Source organism: Ochotona curzoniae, unplaced genomic scaffold (genome assembly GCF_017591425.1).
Source record: "Ochotona curzoniae isolate NIBS_2020 unplaced genomic scaffold, NIBS_Ocur_1.0 scaffold_2587, whole genome shotgun sequence".
NCBI classification, from domain to species: Eukaryota; Metazoa; Chordata; class Mammalia; order Lagomorpha; family Ochotonidae; genus Ochotona; species Ochotona curzoniae.
The window spans coordinates 3,724,946-3,751,664 of record NW_024467096.1 but is presented as its reverse complement, the minus strand read 5'-3'; the positions used below and the strand labels follow the sequence as shown (position 1 = coordinate 3,751,664).

General features: G+C 43.9%; 1 protein-coding gene across 10 annotated transcripts in view; it reads right to left on the bottom strand.

Annotated features, from left to right (window-relative positions):
- KALRN (kalirin RhoGEF kinase) overlaps positions 1–26,719 on the bottom strand; it is a 660,588-nt gene that overhangs the window by 413,170 nt on the left and 220,699 nt on the right. For all 10 annotated transcript variants that reach the window (XM_041002788.1, XM_041002790.1, XM_041002785.1 and 7 more), the window contains exons 4-5: positions 16,576–16,768; positions 12,254–12,766 (exon numbers count right to left, since the gene is read on the bottom strand). In XM_041002788.1, the coding sequence (XP_040858722.1) occupies positions 12,254–12,766; positions 16,576–16,768 (706 nt within the window). The remainder of the gene's footprint in view (positions 1–12,253; positions 12,767–16,575; positions 16,769–26,719) is intronic.

The following is a 26,719-nucleotide window of genomic DNA, read 5'->3' as shown; positions in this document are numbered from 1 at the left end:
TTTCTAATTAATTTATACTTTAATTAGTCACATGCTGGATACTATGGATATAACACAGGCATGATTAGTCTCAGAGGAAAGGAGAGATAGAGAACACAAAAATCAACATGGTAGGCCCTAGGAAAGCTCCTTCCCGGGTAGTATATTGGATACTGATTCCATATCTTCTCAACCAATTGTGTTACTTTCTTTCACTCACCTTGTTACTTACTGGTTCAGAGATGGAGAGTTATTAATATGAACCAATAAAATTGAAGAGAGGTTTACTTGGGGATTTCTAGGAAATAGAAGCCAGTGCCTGTCACTTTCTCCTCCCATCTTCCTTGTATCCCCTCTTTTCCGGCCTCATCACTGGGTGAAACAATGAAGCTCATTGCTCAGGTACCACTGGCAACCAGGTTATAACCATGAGGGTGAACAGCCTGTGTAAACTCTCTCAGCAAAACTGAGAGGTCTCAGCAGAGCAGGAAGACAAAGATCCTGGGTTCCTGACAGGACCCTGGCACTGATTCACCAACTTTAAAGCCCCCTTTATTGCTGAAGGTCTACTCTGCGAAAGAATAGATTTTCTTACTATTTAAACCAGGTGTACGTCAATTTTCTGTCTTGCAGCCAGAAGCATCCGATTCACTTATTTGTTCATGATGTTTAGTATATTTCATTAGCTTGCTGACTATTCACTGTAATCCAGACAATGGATAAAAGGCTACTAATGAAGGTCACAGTCTAGCAAGGAAGACAAATGAATCCAATATGTTAACTTTAATAGAACAAAAAAGTGCTATTACAGATATATACCATTGGCCAACCATAGAGTTGTACACGGCCCATTTCGGCAGAGGTAGAGGTAGGGAACAACACGGATGGCTTCCAGAAGGCAGCAACACCTAAGACCACTTGAAACCCAACAGGATTTGGCCAGGTGAGGAAGCCATAGAACGGTATCTTAACTGAAGAAGTGGCTTAACTAAAGACTTGGAGGCTTAAAACATCAGCATGAAGTGAGAGGGAGTGGGAAGGGATGACAAAAGATGTAGAGAGGTGAAGGAGGCCAGATAACAGAACTAGGCTTGTCTTAAGCAGCTCTGGGTAACCCCTGAAAGACAGTGGTACATTCAGATTTGTTTTAAACCATAAATCAGTGCTCACACTGAAATTCTGTTCCACAAACTCAGGTTTTTCTCTTATTTCAAAGGTGTGTCCAACCTATCCCTGAATTCTCCAGCAAAATCAACTAGTACCTTACAGACTCCTTGAGAATTGACAGTCTGTGCCTTTGCTTACCCCTCCTCCTCTGTAAAACCCTGCAATGTCTGGGTCAAGAAGATAAGAAGGATAACATATGAAAGGTGCTGAGCACAGCCTATGATGCAGAGCAGATGCAGAAATGCAGACTAGCTCCTTTCCACTTCTCTTGGGTTCAGACTGAATCAACTAGCAGTCACAGAAAGTAGTTGCTTTCTGATTAGAGAAATCCAGGCTGCAAAGCCTCATGCTAAAATCACACACTGTTCTTGACAGATCAGCCACAGCCAGCTCTACCCGGAGAAGCGCATGCTCATGCTAAGCCTTAAAAGGTCACTCTGCTTGCTCTTGTTTTCCTCATGCTAAGTGATGTAATGAAACTTCTCAGCAAGCGCATTATTAAAAATATTTTCATACTTTGAGAAAGTTTTTTTTTTTTTGGTGTGTTTTACTTCCATCCTTCTTGCCTGGATGGGTTGAAATCCTGCAGCACTAGCAACACTGCTTTACCCTCCTGTGGGGAAGGAATGGTCATCCAGGAGCCAGCAAGTCAAGCAGACAAGAACCAGGACCAACCAAGCCAGCAGTCAGCACAGGCAGCCCTGGGATATTGATTCTGAAAGGCCACATTCTTTCCATCTGAACCACAAGTGCTGATAAAATATTTTCAGGAGCAGAGTGAGGGAATGTACTTCAATCGCTTCCCAAAATGTAGAACTAAAGAGGTCAGACTCTATTTAATAATCCAAGCTGAGAAAATAGTGCCCAACTTTATCCCAAAGCTAAATTTAGGCATGGACTGAGATCTGGCCCTTGGCAAGTTAATTTAGATGAGCTAATGGTTGTTCCTGGCATACAGGATACACTCAATAAATGGTGACTATTATTGTTACTGCAAAAGTGGAGTGTCTGTTGGATGTTCTCATTCAGTCCTCCCACACATCCTAAAATCAGCTGTGCCAATCACTTTCACATCTGGGAGCAAAACTCCACATGGGCTGAGAAGGAGGCAGCCCTCCCTCAGAGCCCTGCTCTGGGAAGTGGGACAGGCTGTGTAAGGAGGGAGTTCTGTATTGGGTGGGCTTGATCTTGAAGAGCTGAGGAACAGGGCCCTATGCCTTTCTTTTCCCCTTCTTCCCTCTCCAAACAGCAGCTACAGCAATGGGGTCTGGGCAGGTGAGAGGCCATGTAAGGAGCCAGGCTGAGGCACATCCACTAGGAGATGCTCCCAGACCCCACCAGCAGAATACAGCACACAGAGCTCAGGAAGGATTTCCTGAGTGAGAGTTCCATCGTTCATCAATGCTGTCTACTCCTTTGAACAGTGATATTCAAATGATTGAGGTGAATTCCCATGTTTGAATAATGCCTCTTGATCCAACCAGACAACACATAGCACTGTTTTGGGGAACCTTCATCACCACTTCTCTCACTGGCTTATACCTTAAAGGAAATTAATTTTAATTTCATTCAGTTATCTATCCTTCTTGTGAAACTTTCGGGGTCGGGGGCACTTTCTACTCCTCATCCTGCTGCCAACGTCCTAAACATGAAGTCTTTGGTATAAAGACTTGCCTTCCTCTATGACACCCAGTTGATCATTTTTTTTCCTTTCCTTTAGAGAGTCTGCAGTGTTTGATACTATCCCTCCACCTACCCAAGCATCTGATCCCTGTTGAATTATGTAAAATGATCAGAACTGATTTCCTCCCATTCACTCTCCATTACAAGAGAGAACTTGTTGACACCCAGTTTTCAAAAGCAAGAACATCAGGGTAGCATCCCTTGGAGAAAGCTACTGAGCAGCAGGTGGTGCTCTTGGGCTAACTCAGAGAGCTCAAAAAGTTGTTCCAGCAGGCAGTCCAGTGAGGACAGACTGGGTCATGGTCCACTATTTGTTTGGTACTGACTATGTGCCCCTGGAGAACTTAGAGTCATGAAGTGCATTGGTTCTGACCTCCAGGAATTTACAACATAACTGGAGAAATGAGATCCCTGAACATGTAACTTACACTACTAGACAAGATGGATCAGGACTAGCATAAACGGCGTGGATAAAGGCTGGAGAAAAACACCCAGAGAAATGAAACAGTTCCTCTTCCAGTCAGGTAAAATGAGAGAGTAGTATCTGAGCCTGCTTTCAGCTAGGGCTTAATAGGTGCCCAATAGGCAATGGCATGAAATACGCATTCCCAGAGGAAAAGATGTTGGCTTAAGCAAAAGTATAAGCAGAAGGCATCCATATGGGAGGGAGCTGAATGTCCATTTGCAGTCTAGGCCCTTTGATTCATTTCCCTTCCTGAAACGTCATGACAAGGTCAGCTCTCCAAAGAAATTTCCTAGGGCAGGTCAAGCACTCTGAGGTGAGATCAGCAAGTCTACCTGATCTGCCTGCAAGAAACCAAAGACTTCTTTCTTTACCTGCACCTTAGAAAGACATGTCTTCTCTCACCATATCATATGCAACAAGGCCTGTACTATTCCAGAAAGGGCCTGCTAAGAAAGGACTGGAGGGGAACAAAGGAGCAACAAGAGCCTAAGATTTCTTGGGGGTGGGGGAGGGGCAGAAACATCTTGGGGTGGGGGAATGTATGGCCTGAATAGGGGCAGAAGGTAACTGTTGGAGCTGGGTAGAAGTGATTCAGGCTACCTTACTCCCAATCCTGGAAATGCTTCCCAGTCTGCACAAGGCTGGAAGGGACCTCTGCCCTGGGAGGAAAACTGAACCAGATTCAAAGACTCCAGGAGTCTCTGATGCTCTTGGAAGGAGCTGAATAATTCATTAGAATCTAGCTGTCCTTATGGCTCCTGGTTGTACAGCAGACTGCTAGCCCTTTGCTGCGCTGATTTCTGGTAACCAGCAGGGGGTGGTCATCATTGCCCTCCTGGATCTCCACCCCTACTGTGCATCCTGACTTTCAGCAACACCTGACTGCTGTCTGCACACACTAGAACCCAGTCTGCACCTTGAGACTACTCACACCCTTCCCTCTCCTTGCACTCCAACCCTGACTGAATGTTCCCTCATCTGTGTTCCCAGAGCAGTCACTGGCACTTAGTGAACTCACCTATGTAACAGCTATTTGTTTGCTGGTGCGCTCTAACACAGTAAAGCCTGCCTGTTGTTCATGCTTAACTGCTCTTCTCTAGCAGGGTGCTTGACACTTAGTTAACTGGCTTCAGTATTGGCTTTTCTAAGATCCTGCCTGCTGGGGCGCAAGCTTCTACTGCTCTTCTATCCCCCTTTCCCTCTGCCAGCAGCACATGCTGTATCTAATTTTCAATGACAAGTCCCTTCTCAAGATCTCTTCCTGGGTTCTCCAGTCATCCATGCTCTCCGCTGCTATACAACACTTACTCTCTGCTCTGACATCCGTGTTGTAGATGAAGCTATACTTCCCATCTTCTGCATATGCATCTGTCTCCTGTTCCCGACCTTGCTCAAGCCTGTCCCTACAAACCCATCATTTGTTGAGCATCTACTAGGTTCTGAGCGTACCAAATGCTGGATACACATATCCCTCAGTACATGTAATAATCCTTAGTCAAGTATTAGTATATTTTAGAAAAACAGATATGTTAAGAAGGGTCAATTGGCCACGGTCACTCATTTGGTGAATGGCCAAGCTGGGATTCAAACCCATTGCCAGTGTTCTTTCAGAAAAAAAACAGTCTTCTGGTCTATGTTCATTCTTTTTTTTTTAATCTTAGGAGGTTTATTGCAGCGGGGCAGGAACAAGGTGAAGGTAGTGGAGGTCAGGAGGAAAAAGAGGGGAAGAGAATGTTCACTCTTTGATTTCTATAGGAGATCTAATTCCCTGTAGCCAAAAAAAAAAAAAAAAAAAGCTAGGAGAAGTACAGTGGAAGTGCAGAGTTGGGTTTAACAGGCAGGATGGTGGCAAAGTACACAAATAGGAAAGGAAGTAGAAAGAGAATAAGGTAGAAGTTGAACAGGAAGGAAAGTGAGTTCTTCAGAGTGAAACGTCACTAAAGAAACCCTGAAAAACTTCCTACACCAGACACAGTGGATTCATTTTACTACCGAAATTATTCCTGGTGTCTTTCATTATTCAAAAAGGCACTTGAGCCATTTCCTCCCCGCTCCTTACTAAGGCAGAGCCCAGTCTGTTTTCTTCTTAGACAACTTGCCTGTTCTTGTTCAAATGTACACGGGTCCCACCCCATCCTAGCCTGGTAGATGGAAGAGACCTTGCTATCTTAGCCTACTCAGGTTCTAATCACTTGAGTGGGTACTATTTCTAAGCCACCTTCTTTTGACAGGAATTAAGAAGTGCATCAGTGCCAAATCTGGTTTTTCCCTATCCAATCACCCCTGGCCCTCCTCTCCTGCCACCATCTAGCACCTGGGGAACAAAGAGATGTAGTCCCCAGCACCTTGAGAAACGAACGAATCAGTGAACATTTTTCAGTTTCTATTGTCCCCCTCCACACCTTCCCTCTCTGTTTCTTAACACACACACACACACACACACACTTATATCTGATAAGCCTTCTTTTCTTAGTTCACCCAAACTGCTGCACATAAAATCAGTATGACCATCTGAATTCTGAGAAGGGCTGCAGCCCCAGGAGTGTCTATGGGATTCATTCATATGTTGAGGCCACATAAGAAACTCAGGCCTTGGCACCTTCCAGCCCTCCTGGGAGAACCTTGGCAGAGAGCCAAGCCTCCCATGCCTGCACACTCCTCCTCAGTCTTCCCTCTGCTCTGTTCTCCACACCTACACTCCACATGCAGGCAGCAGATCTCAAGACACACATGGAGCTGAAAATGCAGGAGAGGAAAGAAAGGAGAAGGAGAAAGGATATAAGAGGGAGCGAAAACAGCTTTGGAAGAAAACACACAGGCAGCCTGCGGAACATTGTGACTTGGATTATTTTTGGAATCTAATGTTTCTAATGTTCAAGGAGAGGAAATGAGAAAAAGTAAGTAGAGATTCCCAGGACCAGCAGGCTGGAAAGAATTCAGGACACTGTGTTCTGCTGAGGCCGGGTGGAAGGGCCGGGAGCCACACACTTCCTTGCCCTGCGCCCAGCCAACAGGAGGTGGAGGGGCTTGGAGGTTTAGGCTTTAGTAGGAGAGCAGAAGCCAGAACAGGAGGCACTGGAGCCTCTCTCCAGAAAAGTAGGAAATTACATACTACCCCACAATGACCTTGCCCTTCTGGGGCCATGAGGGTTATGGCTCTTTAAAGCCTCCCTCCTAACAAGCAGGGCTCAGACCATTGAATCACACAGACACTTGGCACAGTTCTCTGGAGGCATACTCAGTGCATGTCCTTTTAGCATAACAATGATGAGGTCACATGTCAGATGAGCCCAGATCGGCTAGCCCTCCTGAACATCAAGAAGCCTCCAAAGGTGCAGTGTGTCTAATGAGCCAACAGGAAAGACACCAGCCTCAGGACAGAGGGCCCATCTTCTGATGCTGCTAACCTGCCTCTACCCAAGCAAACCTTTAAAGCTTCCAAACTCAGAGCAACCAGTCTGTAAGATGAAGGGAACAACTATACATCCCCACGGCCTACATGCCACATACAATAGGAAAGCCACATGATGAACCACTGACTGGATGACTTTGGGTGGGTCTCTGCTTGGGGTCAAAGTTTTCTATGTAATAGGAAGGGCTGGACCAGAAGACCTCTAAGGTCATGGGTGTGAGAACATTCTGGAAACTGACATTCAAAAAAGCATTTTGTATTGTAAGGATTACAAAGGCACTTTTCACTTTGACAAATGACTCGGAGTTGTGCTTAACACTGGCTCACAGGCATGGGATGGAGGTGTGGAGAAGAGAAGACACAGTGGGCAAGTAGAAGATCAGGCCACAGAATCTCTTTGCAATTAGCTACTCCAACCCCTCCACCACACTCTGTCCTGGTCACTTCAGGAGGAATGGGACTTTGGATACTGCAATGGGAGAGTTTAAAAATATTTATGCTTTAGAGGGAGATGGCAGGAAATAGCAGTCAATACTTTGCCCAGGCACATGGCATCCTGGGGATGTCCTGAAAGGCTAATGTGGCTAACAGGACATGCAAACCTCAAAAAATATAATAAGCAGCTAACCCCTGGTACAGTAACCTCATTCTTACCATAAGGGCCCCTTATGGAGTGCTGCTTTTTGACTGTTTCTTCACAGTGATAATAGGTGTATATGTCCCGGATGGTTTTAATAGGCATTTCTGTGTCCAAGTTTGCAAAGGAATAAAACAAACATTCTGTTAGCTTCAAGGCGAGGCCGGAGATAGAGAAGGTGCACAGGAGGAGCAGCCACCTCCCCTGGGCAGTAGGAAGAGTCACTTTCTTCTACAGCTGTTACAAGGTCAGACCCTGCATCTTTATAGAACTTTCCCTGTGGAGCTTCCCACAAGTCTGGCCCATCAAGCATGACCCCAAATGTGACCCATAGGCGCCTCCTCCATGTCTGGTCGTGGTGATTTCAGAGGCTCTCATGAATCCATATCAAAATGTCCAACTTCTTTTAAAAAAAATCAATTCTTCATTTTGTTCCATTAAAAATAATTGAAAATGATTTGGAGCAAGCTCCCTGGAAGAGAGTATCAGTGATACTCTGTATGGTCTCAGCAGGTACCGGATGAATGAAGAGTAAATCATGAGTAAAATAGCGCAGGGAGGAGGAGGGAAACTTGGCATCAGGGGAACAGATAGGCAAGCACCATGCCGGCTACCTCCACATCCATCATCCCATTTAATTCTCCTAACAACCTGAGGCAGCAGCTTACTGGGAGGTTGCATTTTCATTTTAAGCAAGAGCTCAACAGATTGTTGTTTTATTTGCTGAGAAAAGTTTCTTATTTTTCATAATCACCCAATGAAATAGTCCTGAAGAGAGAGCAACTTACTATAAATGGCTAAGGGAGAGAATTAGTAGAAAAAAGCAAAAATTACTGTAGAATTGTTGAGCAACAAAAGTGTGTAGATATTTACTTGTATAGCAGGCCTCAAAGAAGGAAGAATAGTGGGCATATGGACTGGGGTGGGGAGCTTCATCAAAGTACACTGGAGACTCTGATATGTTTTCTATGGGATGTGTTCTCTATTGCAACCTCCACCACACCTACCACTATCATGGCCGCATCCACCCCACTTCTGCTGCTGCATGTTGTTTTCATAAAGGGTGAGAATTGTGCACAAGAACAGTGCAGTGTGGAGGCAGAAGGAGAGGCAGGAAAAAAAAGAGCCAGTCTGAAGTCTTCATTTTTGCATTGTAAGTAACATAAGTGTGAGTTAAATCCTAAGCTGCACTCAGCCCAGCTCCATTTCTGCAAGGATGAAGCATCCAAGAATGAATATGCAAGAACGTATTTAAATATCAGGGTCTCCCATAGTAGGTGTGGTAAAGGGCAAGTACAGGCAGCCACAGAGGTCACAGCCTCCTCTAAACACCTGAAATGAGATTCTTGTCTGGGCAAAACCCCTTGGTCATGAGGGAGGTGGCCCTCAACTCTCCCCTCAAGTATGATCATGGAGAGCTTGTCTCAGGTTATTGCCATGCAAGTGCAACAAGCAGCACAAGCTGGTCACTGGCATGATCCAACATTGGAAACCCCACTAGGGAGCTTCAGGGATTTTGCCCACTTGAAATAGAAATATCCCCCTTCTTTCTGGAAAAGCTCTCAGGCAAAACAAAAAATGGGCCTCCAGCATAGGCATCAGGATAGCTTTGTTCAGGAATGAGGTAGGGAAATGATTCCCAGTCAGCACCAGAGTTCTTCTAAGGCTAGCTCCTTCCCTACAATGTTGAAAAATGGTGAAGTATATTCGGATCTTAAGCTAAGTGGTGTGGCAGTGTTTTTCCAGTATCCTACATGACATTGGCACATAGAGGACATCATGAGGTTTCAGTGGCTATCATCAGATAGTCAGGGTAGGATTTCTACAGTGTGGGAAGGATCAGACTTTTTGATGTAAAGGTCCCTCTATCATTTGAAGATGGTACCAAGCCACCTAGGAAGAGGGGTACTGTAGGGTGGTTCCTCCACCAAGAAGCAGTCCAACCTTTCTGTGTCCAAGGCACATCAGGTGTGTCTACCTGGTGACCTCTGATACCACACATAGTTCTCCACCAGGAAAAATGTATGTCCCTTCACCTTGGTAATTGCAGGGCACCTACAATGCACAAGGTCCACTGTACAGGGGGGACGGGGGACAGGTGCTGTGAAACAGGCTGCCAAGTGCCGTGATCAGCACCCAGGCAAGGAGTGATCAGTCCATTTAGGTGAACACAGTGCTGGATATGTCTGTTAGTTATAGACCAGTGGGACACATGTGCTACTTGACTCATTTCCAAATGATTCAAACAGCACTCCTAGAAACTACTCCATCAAGGCTCCTCTGCCATTCTTGAATTGTGGTGTTCTCACAGCTCTGATGATAGCCACTGAAACCTCAGGAATGGAGGGGACACTATGCATCCACCCCTCTTACAAATATAGAAGCCAAGTGACCATCAAACTCCCCTGATTGCCCAGAGCTTCCCAGTTCTGGAATCAGAGGCCTCTGCCAACAAGCCTCCCAGCAGAAAGCAGGCTGGGACGCAGCTCACACAGCAACTATTTCCTTCCACCCTTGTTTAGATGTGGATCTGCACATCCAACCCTTGGTCCAAACCATCACTCCCCTGAATCTTCTAAAAACACCAAATAAGTCAAAGGCTGAGGCTCTTAGCACTGCACAGATATTTTAAATTAATCTCGAAGCAACTTAAAAGGCCTGTTTTCCTCCCTGTCCCACACCCAGCACATTTTCTGCGGCAGCTGGGTCCAGCCTTTTCACCACTGACTCAATATCAAACTATTCCTGGGCTGCCCTCTTCCCATCACCCTTCTCTTATCCGCTGTCTGATTTTCAATGTTCTCCCCCTCTCACTCATCCCTCAAACACATGTGCGCACGCGCGCGCGCACACACACACACACACACACACACACACACATTCTTTTTTGAAGCAGAAGCATAAAATAAAGATTTTAAACTTAGAGTCCATGAGTAGAATTCAGAGATTATGCACTTTATAGGGAGGGAAAACCCGCACTGATTATCTCTAATCACTAACAGAGCATTCCCATTCATGTGAACAGAGGCAATGAACTACATTGTTGTTAGCAAGGACAGTGCATGGGACATAAACAGAAATACACATATTTTATATCCCAGCAGGGTTGTTCTCTTCAAGTATTATTTATGCTCATCACAACTTCAAAACTATGGTATTTATCAGACTTCAAGTAGATGCCAGTGTTTATATGTTAATAAAGAAATAAATTAATTCTAGTTTTAGAAAATGTAATTACTGTTAATAATTGTTTCCCAAGCTTATGTATATTTTTGTTTACTAATAATTTTTACTTTGAGAAAATGTCTATGTCACTAGACAAAAGATACATGTCACAAAACAGTTAAGAAGTCACAGGGTAGCTGGCATTATACCTGGTGAATGGAACCGGGATTCTGTGACTGAAGCCATCCTTCCTATAGCAGGCCAGGCTAGGGTCAAACTAGGTTGGCAGGCCAGTGGGCCAAGCACCCTGAGGATAGCCAATGAGTCCCATTCACATGCGCTTTCCAAACACTTGTTTAAATGATGTACAGTCATTCTGCTGTGAAAAGGACACATGTTCTATAAAAACTACATGTATTGATTTCCTAAACATACACAGAAAACCTAATCATAAGCCTGGCAAGTACTTGGGCCATTTTCCACTACTTTCTCATGCACATTAGCAGGGAGCTATATTAGAAGCGGTGTAGCTAGGACTTGAACTGGCACTCATAGGGGATGTTGGCACTATAGGCAGTGGTTTACCCTGATTCACCACATAGTCCAAGACATTTTAGTCTTGATTTTGTCACTTAAAATCTACCAGTATCTTCAGCATGGGCTCTTAAAAGGCACCAAACCATTATATCAGACACTACTTGCAAAATACAGTTACTGGGAAATATCATGGAACTTCTAAGAATAGTATTGTATATTTAAATATCCAAGTTATTCTCGAGAAATTGATAGGATAGCCCATTTTACTCTACTTAAAGTGCATATAATAGCACACTCTCCTCTTTAGCTTAAAAAGAATCCAAAGAAGATACTTCTATGTTCTCAGCAAAGAGGCATCACATACCAGGGCTTTTTTTGTGTTTGTTTGTTTCCCCACTTAGTCATTCTCACTTCTCCCTGATAAGTGAAAAGCTTTGAAAATTCACTGTTGGATAAATGGTGCTTTACTCAAGACAGTGCCTCAGCAGCTGAGGAGAAGGCACCAGAAAGACACAGAGTAGAAGAAGAGCCCAGACTTAGAAAAGGGGGACTCAAGTGTCAGGACTGTGACTGTAGACCCAAGGTCAAGGGCATCAGTTTCCTGGGTGACAAGAGAGACAGCTCCACCTCATAAGGGTGGAAGGACATTAAACCACTCTACATGTGAAAGTGCTTTGTCAACAGTAAAGTACATTGCAGGGCAATTATCACTCACTAATGTGGTAGAGGCTACTAACTGAGTCTGTTCTCAGCTGGCTTCAGCTGCTTACTGTAGGCATTTAAAAGAGCAGTGGCTAACGGTAATGAAAGCACAGACTCTGGAGCAAGGCTGCATTTTCCACCTTTCCAAATTATTTAACCTCTCAGTTTCTTCACCTGTAAAATGGGATAACCAATCAGATTACCTCCTAAGACTCTTAAGAGGGTTCAGATGAATCAGTTTACACTCAGTACTTAAGAATGCTGCCTAGCACATAACAAATACCAATAACAATCAGCTTTAAACACAGTGACCAAAATCAAATGTAAGACAAATAAAACTACACTGCTGCTAGTTAAAATTAGTAAGAACATTAAACATTTTTGTTTAAAAACATACCATCCTTATTTAGAAAGTTGGATTAGCAACCTCTTTCAGTTTCCTTATAAAGCCTTGTCCCCTGCACCCAGGTCAGCCTAGCTCAGGCTTAGCAAGCTGTCTTCCTACCTTCTCAGCATCCTGCTCGAAGAGCCGCAGCTGGAAGCACTGGTCCAACTTGAGCTTGCGCACATGCCACATCTGGTGCAGATGCTGCCGCGTGGAGTGCAGCTTGTCCAGGAGGCTGGTGATCTTGGGCACAAGGCTCTGGAAGTCAGCGCTGCCTGGGATGCAGTTGCGCCCTGAGAAGCCATCGCTGCAGCGTATGCACTGCAGGAGCCGCTGCCCCTCCCGGTCCAGCTCCTCCACAGGGGCCTTGAGCACCTTTTTCTTAAGCTGTGTGTGCTCATCAATGAGCCTCCGAGAGCCCTCCACATCCACCGGGAACTCCTTCCGGGCCAGCATCTCCTGCAGGTCCTCAAGGCGCGAGAGCAAGTGCACCGCACTATTGAAGAACTCCTCCAGGGACAGCCGCAGCTCAATCCACTCCTCATGGTTGTAGTCCAGGGAGCCGTCAAACTCCTCCGTCAACTGGGAAGGGTCCACCAGCTTGGTGAGGCCCTCCACAGATACCATGCTTGTCTGGAAAGGGCAGAAACAGAGAGGGAGTGTCAGTGAAGTAGGGGAAGGGTGGGAAGGAAGAAGGGCAGAAGCAGGGGGTGGGAAACGCAGGCAAAAGGATAAGGCAAGTCCTCATGACAATGGACTCAGCCTGCCTGGAAAACAGTGCATGGGCCTCATGAGCCATGATCAGCAATACAGACTACATCAACAAACCTTGCCACCTGCCCACCATTAGCCAGACAAACACACTGTCTATGTCCTTGATCCTTGACCCTTCCTCCTCCCCACCCCAAGCCCACCACAACAGGGCTCTAGGTTGCTACAAGCAGAGGCTGGGAGAAACACAGACCCCATGCCTGGAAGATCCATTTTTACAGCCATAAAACACAGGTTCATGGGCCTCGCGTACCACCATAGTTGCATTAAGCATTGTGGGTCAATACATGCACAGGCAGGATTTCTTAGCCTAACTTCTTGTCTCAAGCCAAGTTGGCCCTGAGACTGCCCCTGCCAGCAGATGCTGTGATATGGTGAACTGAACTGGGGCTGAGCAACTGGGAGTTTGGCCTTTCCATTTACTTGGTGCAAATTCTTAGAAGCAGATTGTATCCCGCAAATAGTGATGCTGATGGCCTCCCTAGTATAACAGCAAACTTCCTTTCCTTTCCATAGGGTTTAGGCTTCTCTGCTTGTCTCCTGAAGAAGGAGAGGCCATCCAAGAAATATCTGGTTGGATCTCAATCCTACTTCCTAATTATATGACCTGAGACAAGCTGTTCAAGGTCTTACAGCTGAGTCTCCTCCTCTATGACAGAGATCATACTGCCATTGTCCTAGGGCTTGCTGAGATTGTATGTGTCAGAGCAGACAAAGCACACTGGGTGCTAGCACAGTGTCTGTGCTCAGTGCCCCACAGAGCTCACCATGGGGACCTGAGGGCCACATGACTACTTGAACCTTTATAATCAGCCTGTCTCTCTCTGTCATACTACTTTTCAAAAAATTTATTTTTATTAAAAACTCAGATACACAGAGAGGGAGAAAGATAGAGAGGAAGGTCTTCCATCAGCTGATTCACTGCCCAAGTGACCGCAACAGCTGGAGCTGAGCCAATCTGAAGCCAGGAGCCAGGAGCTTTCTTCTGTGTTTCCCACATGGCTGCAAGGTCCCAAGGCTTTGTGCCATCCTCCACTGTTTTCCCAGACGACAAGCAGGTAGCTGGATAGGAAGCAGGGCCGCCAGGATACAAACTGGTGCCTACATGGGATCCTGGCATGTGCAAGGCGAGGACTTTAGTCACTAGGCTACAGCGCCGGGCCCATCATACTACTTTTTAATAATCATGCCCACCACTTGCCTGCATCCTCCTTTTTAGGATGAAAGAGCAGCCCTTCAGAAGGGAGGCTGCCCTGGACTGTGGTTCTCAAACTTGGCTGTTTATTAGAATCCCTTGGGGAGTTTACAAACAGAATAACCCACCCCTGAAAAATCTGAGTTAACTGGTCTAGACGGGAGCCTGGGCCTGGGCTGGTTTAAAAGCTCCCTGGGTAATACTAATGTGCAGCCAGTTCCTAATCTCTGCATGTCTAGGGCCGGCAGCACTGGCATCACCCTGGAGCTGGTTAGAAAAGCAGAATTTAAGCCCCATGCTACACCTACATAAGTCAGAATTTGCATTTACAAGATTCCTAGGGAAGCATGTGCACTAAACCAACTTAGAGAAGCACTATTCCAGAGAACTTGTCCCCTCAAAAGTGGCTCAAAATTTACCACTTGCAGAAAGTGTTCCTTGATTAGACTCGCCCATTACTCATTAAGATTGTGCTCCTGAACAAGTCTGTATTTCTCCTCCCTGTCTCACAGTTGTCTCAGTCTGTAGAGGTGTTAAGTTTGTTGGTGTTACAAATTTCTGAGTGGGAGCCTCCAGCTCTTGTCTCTGAACCTCTTGTTCAGAAAGCAGAGGCATTCACTGAAGCTGGAATGAAGGGGTGCAGGGTGAAGAGATGTGCAGGGCAGTTACACTGAAGCAAACATCTCAGGACTCACTGAAAAAACCCTCTGCAATCACTTCAGCTTATACATTCATATTCCTCTGCCACCATCTCTGTATAAACAAACCAGAAATATAGAAAGCATTCCCCTACAGGATTCCTAGTGTTCTGCAGGAGTGCTAGGAGACAGAGTTAACTGTTTTGCCACCAGACCAAATGTCTTGTATTACTAGCACACCGTGAGAACTGTGTTAATAACCAGGTCATTGCGCCTGGACTCCAACCCCTTCACCCCACACATAGGTGTTGCTGGCCTCTGGGAAACCAAAGTCTGCAATGAAAAGATGCTGACAGCATACAAGTAGCTCCTCCTTGAAGTACATCCTCCCATTTCCCAATTCTCACCACCCCCAACTTTCTCTCTCTCTCTCTCTCTCTCCCTCTCTCCCCACCCCCTTGCAGAAGATGAGGACCAGGATTCTGAGAAAGCAAACAGTTCAAATTTGGCTGCAACAAAAATGTTTAAATCATTGACAAAAACTGATGCGTTGTCTTGAAGCTTCTTGAGGGACTCATATACTCTCTGGAATTTAGTATAAAACAACATGTTTTTCCTGATTATAAAGGTAATATATCATTCTTGAGAGAAGACAGAAACATGAAGAAATGAAAATCACTCATAATCCAGCCACCTTGAGTAAAACACTTCTAATATTTTCTTGTGTTTCTCAATCTTCCCCATGAGTATAAGTACTGAAAAAGCAAATCACAGGGTAGGGCATTTTGTACAGTGGTTAAGAAAATTATACTTTCCATGTTGTTTTATAACCTATCATTCTGGGAATCATATATCACTAACATTTAAAACTTGTGTATCTGTGTTTATTCTGGAGTCAAAACAACAGAGACAGAGACAATCTTCTGGTTCACTCCTTGAATGTCCACAACAACTCGGACTGGGTCCTCAGAACTCAATCCAGGGTCCCCATGTGTGTAGCAGGGACTCAAGTACTTGAGCCATCACCTGCTGCCTTCTCAGGCTGCACACAATAGACAGCTGGATCAAAATTACAGCTGGGACTTAGACTTGGTATTCTAATATGTGGTGCAGGTGCTAATAGGTGTCACCACTGTGCCACATGCCTGCCCCAACAAGAATTTTTTGGAAGATACTCTTTTCCCAATATGGTTTTTAAAGATTCCATAGTGTCTACATATTAATGGCACCAACTGAATGAGTAGCTAGGATACAATCATAAATGGGTATAGTATATATACATATACATATATATATGTATATACAAATAGATGTGTACATGTAGTATATAAAGTTCAAAAGTTCATGGAAAATGTATATTAAAAAATATATACATTTCAACATTTTTGCACCCAAATAAGTTTATCTTTGAATTACATTTTCCATTAATTTTTGAAGTACTCTCATTTGTGGGTCATGTATATTATCATTGTGGTGAACTTTTTAAAAACATTTTGTTTATGCTTTTAAGGTCCTTTTTTTTTATCATTTTGCTTTGTTTAGTTTTGTATTAAGAATGTTTTCCTAGCACATGATTTTTTTAGATCAATGGATCTCTTTGTAAGGCCTCTAACTAGAATTGTATAGGCCCCTGCATTTGCCCAGCCCTGTGGATGTTGTGAATTCACAATCATCTCTCACTCCTCCCAGGATCTAGCTGGGAGGGGCATGATGGTCAAGAGGTCCTGAAACCTCAGCCTTTGACATGCTGCATATTCTAATTAGATGAAGAAATGAGAAGTATGTGGGTGACAGGGGAAAAAGGGAAGCAGGTGCAAAGGCATAGAGGTCTGGCTCACCTCAAAGATGAATTTGGAGCTGCCAAAGTTGGTCTTCTGCTTCTGCCAGAAGTTGTCGGGTTTGATGATGAGGGCCACATGGATCTCGGCGGGAAAGGCTTCCTGCAGTGTTTTGAGCAGGGGCTTGATGAGGTCCCACTTGGAGCCCCGCATGTCGATGATGACGGTGAAGCCACGTTTGCATACGTCCTCACTGTGGGGGAGGGCAGAGATCAGGCTCGTCCCTCCAGGCAGCTGAGACTTTGAAGAATACAGTCAAAGGGCACAGGAAATCTGCTTTCTCCTTGACCTGGACCACCCTTTCTACTTCACGCCAGATCTCTTGGCTACCGTCCAAACTAATTTAAAAAGTACTACTTCAGGAAACCTTTCTAGATTAACCCCATATGAGTAAGAGCTGTGACAGTCTGCCTTCTCTCAGAACTTAACAAACAGCTTGATTTTCCTTAGAGGCAACTGTATTTGAAGGATACTAACCTTTTTGTGTACTCACAATTCTACTGGATTTCTTTTTGAATTGTTGTCTTCCTCTCTTGCTCCTACAACAAGGCATGTTTTCTTCATTTGAACTGAAGCTCTCTAAAGACAGGGACCTTGTCACCCCTTAAATCTGAGATGGAAAGTTCTTGGCAGAAGTACAGCTCTTCCCTGCACCAGCATTAGTGCAGTGATCAGTAGTACATGCCATAGCTGATCCCAAACTGAGTCAAAGAATCCTTCTCAATAAAGGGTTCTAAGCCCATTCTACCAATTGATTATAGTGATGGTACACACATCATTAAAGCCACATTGTTTGCCACCAATACTTATGCATTACTTGTAGTTCAAAACATATGTCAACTTTAACATATCAGGTCGCTGAGTCATGCTGATCACTCAGAGACAGCCAAGGGTGGGACTGACTGGAACAGTGGATGCAGTCCAGCTGCATCAAGCACCTCTGTTATAAGAACTGGCATAAGAAAGCACACATTTCAGAATATTGAGGAGGACAGGAGAGAGGGAATCCTGAAATCAAGGCCAACTGAAGTGACAGTGACCATTTTGCAAACCAAGAAATAACAGGCTAAATGAATCAAGATGTTGGTATATAACTTACTCAGAAAAAAAAAAAAGTTTATTTAAACACTTGACTCCTAAGAATAGAAAGAAAAAAAAAACTAAAGGTCAAAATATTTATAACATTTCAGTTCAGAAGAAAGTCTATGTTTTGGTAGTTACGAGTCTTATTTTTGTTTTATTTAATCTTTATTTTAGAACTCAAATGACTTTGGCTGCCTAATTCCCAGATTGTACTTTTTTTAAGCCACTGTGCATGCTATGTAACCCTCAGTCATGCCTGCCACTTTTTAGTCGCTTACCACTACTCATGGTCAGGCTACCATTGGAGGATTTAGGTCAGCAAAGGAAGCACAAAACCCCTTTCAGGTTTCACTCTCAAATCTCAGCTGTTGATGAGACTGTCACAGCCCTGCAAAGACACCACAGCTTATATGACCGTGTGAGGGTTTCGGGCATAAGGAAGCTTAGGTTAAATCAGAGATTGTGCAGGCAAGCAGACTTTCTCCTGGGAGGGAGGAAAGGCTGAGTCTGTGTTTCCCTAATGAATTCTGTGTCCCAAATGAAAGGAGCTGCCTCTTCTCCTCTGACACTCGATTGAACTGAGTAGCCAGACTATTCCATTTAAAGTTTCTCTGCCCTACTGTGCAGGAACAATGTGAATTTTGCTTAAATCATAGGATTTCTTTTCCCCTTATGAAAGAATGAACTGTTACCTACTAAATATAAAAATATCCAAAAATAATAAAAGACATGCTAATGGTAGAAGTTAATGAAACTCTAGCCTATTTCCTATCAATTGTGCATGTGTGTGTATGTGTATACTTTCTACATTATACAGTGTTCTACCTTTCACTGCAGCATAGTTTTTTCCTCATTTCTAATATCTCTTTGAGACTATTAAATTTGCTAATAAACAGCCCACCATATGTCTGTACCACTTAATTACTGTCATTAGTACTTTACAGAAAGGTATAAAAGCATCCACCCTCCAAGCCTTACAACACCCTCATCAGCATTGGTTGATAGATTTTTAAAATCTTCTCCAATGTCTAAATTCACACTTCTTTGATTACTACCAATAGTGTACCAGCCCATAAATTTCTGTGTGCATGACTTCATCAACATTTTCATTCCATTGGGGTTCCATGACTGTTCTCATCGTGTGCAGCTTAGTTTAGCAAGCTCAGGTTTGTCTCATGCCCACTTAACTCAGCCACTATAAGGGAACTGGCCTTTCCCTCAGAGATGACAGTCTTCCTTGTTACCCTGCTCTCCAGGCTCTGTCCCTGTTGTCACAATTATGCTGACACGAGGGATCTCTGTCTCTAACAACAAACATTCAGTGTTGATGTCAAGAGCTGGCAGTTGACAATTCCAGCACCACAATGTGGCCATCTGTAGCAGGTTACACACAGTTAACTAATAATTTCTGACAACTAAACATAAAAATCAGGTAATAATATCCTCTAGGAAGTTCTGGCTAACTCACAACAGGGAGAAGGTAGTCCAACGGCTGGCTGCTGAAAAGCAATCTAATTGGCATTTTCTGTGAAAACAGCCTGATCTCCCAAGGTGCTGTGTGTCTGGTTTCTATGCCAGGGACTGTGTTTAGCACTTGCCATACATTATTTTGCTCCAACCTCACAATGACCTTTTAAGTTAGGCCTGGTTATCTCCATGCAAGAGAAGATTATACCAAGGCAGATTTGCCTGAGGCCATATGCCTGGTTGGTAGTTAAATGGAAACACTAGGACTGTCAGCTTCAAAGTCTGCTGTGTCACTACATCATACTGTATTCACGCTCGCAGACAGAAGTTAGGGGTCAGTGGAAAGGTGATTAGGTCACAGAGCTCACAAGGAATGGGAAAATAGGGCAAGGAGTCCAAGGGGACAACCTGCATGTGCAGTCAGTGTAACATCAGAAAAGCAATCAAACAAAAGCACACGGCACACTGGGAAAGTTCAAGCAATTCACTGCTTTTCAGGAACAAGGGTAAGAAGCAGCATCACAAGACAGTGCTACTCGGTGGCATTTAGGCAGTATGGCTTTGGGCTCTGCCCCTCTTCTTGCACATCATCACCGAAGGGCTCTAGGAAACTGTGCTCATGGAGAGTCCACACTACACTCTCTTCCCCACTTTGAGTCTAAGTTTCTGGTATCTGAAATCCTAAAACTCTCTACCTAAAGGCCACCTCACCTGCTTTCTGGGTTCAATGATACCTTATCCTAGAGCTAAGTCATACCACCAATCTGTGCACCTAGACCTGAGGAGCGGCAAAGGACTGCTCTTGGCAAGGATGTGGGCAGAGCTAAGTGTCTGCCTATTTCCATGTGTCACACAGGATAGAACTCAGAATAGATACACAATGGAGGCAGAGCCTGTGCTGGGGGCTGAGCTCTGTTGCCCCAGTCTGGGATGGAATCAGAGGAGTGTAACAGCTGGATATCTGAAGTTTGGCTCTTAGGAGCCCATGAACATACAGTTGTCAAAGTGGAAGGGCACAACATAGATACAAAATAGTCACATAAAAGGTGTGTGGACTTCCATTTGTACTCCTGTTCTTGGCACCACAGTGTTAGAATCGGGCTTTGAGGGAGAAGAAGCTGCAGTAGAAGCAGGCTTCAACTCAAGTTGCTGTCATATGCCAAGGCTGCAAGTCTCCTAACAATGATATGGAGGCCGGACTGGTGTCATTCACACAGGGAACATGCTCAGGTGACTCAGAAAAATTACCATGCAGCTGTGGAGGAGAGTAAATTGGGGTGACAGGAGTAGGTCCTTGCTAAAATAACTCCTCAGTGAAGTCTTCCTTAGGGCACCATTTAAAATTGAAACAGTCCCTCCCTGGATCCTTCCATGACTCATTTTCCCCCCATAGGAAATTCACATCTGGTGAATAGCTTTATTTATTGTCCATCTTCTCTCACTAGGGAAGTAACCTCAACGAGGGTGGTGCTTTTTGCATTCATTTTGTTGTTGGAATCCCTGTGCTCAATACAGTGCCTGGTACTTACGAAGACAAAAGGAATTGAGGAAGCAGCTCCATCATTTACTTCCTGTAGAATATTGGACAAGTAATTTTTGACACTTTTGACCTTTCTGAGTCTCAGTCCCCTCACTGTGAAACACTGGTGCTTACAGGACAGAGCAGTCTTACAAGTTAAGTATGTCAGGACACACAAAGCCCTCATGGGCCAGCCACATTGTCTAACCCAGGTAAGGTTCTCAGCTGCCGCAGGAGGTGCTGTTGGTACCCCACCACCATGTTCACCTGCCAACTCTGAAGTCTGCACACACATCTCTATACACTTGTGTTTGACTGATGGACACAATTTCTCCAAGACAAAGCTAGGCCATACAAAGTTACAACCCCACACCACGCTTGTCCCTTCTTCACTCAGGTGTGCCAAAACCTGGCTCCTTTTATGTCATAGTACAGCTACTGCACTATGCTCCCAGGCTCTCAGGCATGGAGGTCTTAACTGAGATCACATCTTTGCTTGCTTCTGCCCCTTCCCAATCTTGCTTCTCCCACTCCTTTTTCAGTTTTTCTGCAAATCACACCCTTCCCAAATCACTTGCACCTAAATTGTGGTCTACGAAACACAGCCAAGACAGCCATTTTTACTATTGTTATGAATAATAATGTAACTGGAAGTAATATATATCCCATATATATGCAAAACTCTGAAGGCTATTTGATATATTGTCTGGAGATGAACAGAGACACATGATTTGGGAGTCACATTGTGCCTGATATACAGTAAATGATCAGTATCATTTCCTCAGTGGAAAAAAAAAATCCATGAACCTGTGGGAGCTGATATGCACGCAAGCAGGTAAGATCACCCAAGAGAAAGCAGAATAAGGAAAAGAACCATTTTCTGAGTCAAGGATAACACTGATAATAACATCAGTATTCAAGACATGAGTGAAGAAAGATGAGCTTGAGAAGATGTGTAGAAGTAAGAGGAACCCAGGAGAGAATTGAAGTCCAAGAATTAAGGAAGAAACCACAGTGTCAAATGTTGCATTAACTGGGACCAGAAATGCCACAGTTAACATTTAAGAGGCCTGGTCCCACAGCTCAAGGCAATTTCACTAGGGTACAAGGGCCAGAATTGCTTGGAGATGGAGATGTCATCTTCCTAGAGGGTCAATGAGATTCTTAGAAGGAAATGGCAAGCTCATAGGTCGTCACAGGCTGAATATGGTGTGTTTTCACCTCAAGGTCCTAGCTCCTCTGCTCTAGGAAGATGCAGACCCTGACTCTGGTCTAACCCAAGCCCCAATCCACCCTCTTCCCCAAGGCTCCCACTCCTAAGATCACATCCCCTCCCACTTAATGTGCATAGAAGGGTACTTTTCTCTTTAGGATGCTGGCTTTCCTGTTAAGAGCTACTTATTCACTCAAATTGAATTTTCAGCAGAGTTTTTCACTGTGTATGATGAGAATTGGAGCACCAAAAAGGTGAGAGTTGGTGCAATGACCCTTTGAATTCACCAGGGAGGGAAAGAGAGAGCAAACGATGCTTCCCCATCTCCCAAGCCAACTCCTGAGAGGGAGAGAGCAGCCACTGATTCACCCTTTTGCCCCCACCCAGTCCCACAATCTTCCCATCTGGGGCATGGGTTTCTATCACACAGACTTCCTACCCTGTGTGATAAATCAGATCCTCTCAGCTCAGCCATAAACTAGGGCTCTAGGGCCTAGAAGTCATAGATGTTTACACTGAATGGTAAGAGTATGCTGAATGATCAGATGATTGATCAGCTGTTTCTTGTAGTCAATTCTACACCATTTATTCTTTTGTTTATTAAATGTAGCAGGGGCAGTTTGCACTCAGCAAATCTACTATCTCCAAAAAAGCATTTTCATCACTTGATGCTGATGCTTCTAGAACTTTAGGGACTTTCATCATCACCCAAGATGCTTATTTTAAAATCCTAGGGACACCTTTCAGATATTCTGATGGAAATAAGTACAGGATGAGGCCCAGGAGATTCCTCCAGTGATCCAAGGACATAATTTTGGAGCACTTAATGATGAAACCTGAACAGCAGCAAACACACAACCGTCTCAGAGCTACAATGAAATACAATCAGAACCACATTGGCAAGGTGAGCCAAAAGCACACTATAGAAGGAGAAGCCTATTGAAAATGCTAGTGAATTTCCCTCTCCAAGGTTGCACTTTGCCCAGAATGGAGTCAGTCATTACACACATAGGTCTGAGGGGATTTCTGCCCTTGGAGTAAACGTCTTTTATTCTTTTAGCAAGGACTGATTTCCTCCTCTTTCAGCCAATGGAGCCTTTCTCAGGAACCTTGGAAACTGCCCTCACTGTTATAACTGCTTGGACTCAACCAGTGCTACAGAAGACTTACCTTTCAAGGCATCCCCTTCTACTTCTAAACTGCCATGAAATCACTGGGAAATGGGATTTCTGCTTCTTATCATGTCTCTGACTGATTAGCCTAATCTCACACATTTAGGAAACTCCTAAAGGTGCCTCTTAGGTCCTGTCCATATCTGATGTCTACAAAGTTATTTCTTGACTCACTGGGTTGTGCTCCAGGTCTAATAGAGGCAGTTGTGTAAGGCAACTGCAGGTGGATAAGAAATGAGCAGGTACATCACAACTGACCTTTTCAATCATGGTGGTCTGCTAAACCCGGCTGAAATAAGAGTTTGAGCCACAAACTATTGAGCCCCATCTGACACGACGGTTGCATTAGGCATGGCTGCAGCAGTTTTGTTTGTAGCACTTCCATAAATCTTCGGAGGAGGCTTAAACCCTCCACACTTCAAACCACTCTCAGCTTATTCATCCATTATTTGGACCATTTGTTTGCATGCCTTTGGATTTGCTTTCTCTATTTTAGCTGCTATGATTATCCTTGTCCTGTTTCACTGAATAGGAGACTCAATGATTCAGCCTAGAGGGTCCAGATTAGAGTACATGTGTCCAAGTCACAGATTGTTCTGGGACCTGGGACAGTGTGGCTAAGACCCTTTCAGTAACAACTCCAGGTCAAGGCTGCATGCTGGATTATAGTTTGGCCTCTGGGAGCCACATAACACTTCTTCCCAATCAATCCCCACATCCTTCATCTATGAACTGTTCCCTGGGTCCCTGCCCAGATATGGCCACATTAATGGATCATTCTGAATATTTATCATTATCATCTGACCAAAAGGTAGAGTTCAAAAGCCACCTTCCCCTCTCTGGTCTTCCCTGCCTTCTCTGATCTTGTGTGTCAGAGGGATCTCTTTTTCTTTCATTTTTAATTTTCTATTTTATGATATAATTTCATAAGTTCTGGGATTTCCCTTACTTCTTCCCCAAACCCCCTCTCCCCACTGATCTCCCTATATTATTACAATAGTATAATCTTTCATAAGCAGTCATAAGTCCATCATTCTGCTGAGTGTGTCCTAACATTGTGGGTACAGGCAATGGTAGACAAGTGCAGCATTCTATATGCAAGGTATACTTAACAGTTTCATTAGAAGTCCCTCTTTGATTTGGATGTACAAAGTTTCAAAGAAGTCCCTCTTTGATTTAGAGATGTACACTGCATTGTACTTTCACATCTGGATATGATCATCTGTATTACAATTGCTATACATCCCCTTAAATGAAAAGCCATAAAACAAAATCAACAACAGGGATACAATTTAAAAATTTACAACTTCATGAAGTTAAATCACATACTGCCAAAAGACCAAAATGAAGAAATGAAAAGGAAAATAAAAAAATCTTTTTGGAGAAAATAATGCTACCGTATGAACAATAGTCAATGAAGAATTTCCAAGATCAAATGAGATCGGGTGTGTTCAGGGTGGTATTGCCGTAGATAATGAAGAATTTAATAAGAAAAAAGAAACTATTTTTTGTAATTGATTACATTGCATTATGTAACACAGTTTTATAGGCACTGGGATTCCCCCACCCCTCCAAAAACCGCCCCTTCCATGGTGGATTCCTCCACCTTGTTGCATTACCACAGTTCAGATTCAGTTGAGATTCTTTCATTGCAAGCATCTACCAAGCCTAAAGTCCAGCATCTTATTGTCCAGATAAGTTCATCGGTTTCTTGGGGAGACCATCTCTGGTCTGAAGGTAGAGCCTGCAGAGTATCATCCCAATCAATTAAAAGCCCCGACATTACATCAGTAACAATTTATAATGTAATGGAATTAGTTGACATAGTATTGAGTAACCAATATGTTAAAAGAGAGAAAAAAAGAAAGCAAGTTCTGAACCACATCCTGTGACTTCTACATTGACATTTCAATTATCTGTTTATATAGAACTGGGTTCTATACACCTTAAACGGCTATAAATTACTATTCAGCTGTCTCATGTCTATTTTAATTTTAGTATTTAGCAGTTTATAGTGTTGAAGCATGATTTTGCAGAACCTGGCTGTTTTTCGGGTAGTCTAACTCTATAACTCTAACAAGACATATGTCAACAGCTTAGGTGAACAGTTTTAGGAGGGGTCTGTAGAGAAATCTTCAATACCCTAGTGAGGAGTAACTAATCTTTGTGTCCCACTCAGTGAGTTATAAGTGCATCCCCACTGACCGTTTCCTGTCTGATTCCAAGCCTTCTTTGTTGTTCTCTATCTGTTCTAGATTTTTTGTTTGTTTGTCTGTTTGTTTGTTTTGAGGGGTTTCTGGAGCAATCCTGATGGTCATTAGGAGAGAGGGTGGGGACCCAAAGTCGGAACCAGGCAAGGACCAGAGAAAGCTACTCTCCCTAGTCCCGAAGGAAGTTTACTGTTCTTCTGTTTCTGCAGACCACTCAGTGCTCCTGGCTGTCGTTCCGCTGACCTTGGATCCTGCAAGGCAGGATTTGGGCTTCTTCCATCCCATTTGATAGATCCAAATGGGGGTGGGTGACCACAGAGTTCTCGGCCTCCGAAGGCACTCCAATTCCCTGCGGTCTCCTTGGCAGTCGGGATGTAGACCTCGGTGCTTGTACTGATCATCCTTGGTGAGGATCTGGGAGTCTTCAGGGTTGGGATACAAGCCTTCTCCTGTCTGCCTGCTCCACGCTGGGGTCCCCCCTGCTCTGTGCACATGACCTGCTGTTAAGAGGTTGTTAGGACCGCTCCTGATTCCCCCCATATACCTTTGTAGTTTTGCTATTGTCTAATGCTGATTCGAGTCTGTTGTCTATGAGTTACCAGTTATGATCCTGATAGGTTATACTTCCCGTCTTCCTCACACTTTCTAGGGTGACGTAAGATTAAAAGAAACTATTTTGAAGAAATGAAAATAAAAACAAAAATATCAAAACCCATAAGTTGCAGCAAAAACAGTATTGAAAGGGCTATTGATCTTATATTTTACATGGAGACTGCCTTATATCAGAGAGAATATATGATATTTGTTCTTTTGGGATTGACTTATTTTACTGAGCATATTGGTCTCTAGTTGGGACTATTTGGTTGCAAATGATAGAATTTCATTCTTTTTAATGGCTGAGTAGTATTCCATGGAGTAGATATACCACAGTTTCTTTATCTACTCCTCTTTGGACTGGCATCTGGGTTGTTTCCATGTCTTTGTTATTATAGATTATGCTGCTGTAAATATAGGATTGAAGATCCTTTTCTCATATGCAAATCTCATTTTCTTTGGCTATATTCCCAGCAATGGGATAACTGGGTCATATGGCAGACTGATTTTCAGTCCTCTTGGTATTCTCCATACTGACTTCCATAGAGTTTGTACTAGCTTATACTTCCACCAACAGTGAAGGAGGGTATCTTTTTTCTCACATCCATGCCAGCAGGTGTTGTTGGTAGAGTTCTATATGTAGGTCAATCTCACTGGAGTTAGGTGCAACCTTAATTGTCAGGGGGATCTCTTAACTAAAACAAACATATCATTCCTGGCTTTCTTACCCACTTATTAATTTTTATTCATATTAGACATTGTACTCTCCTATCTTTGTCCCTTTGGGCCTGCCCACTTCCACTCCAAGCTTAATTGGATAACTCCCATTCACATTTCAAAGCTCAGCTCACAGGGCTTTTCTTCTAAGAACTCTTCTCTCGGGGCT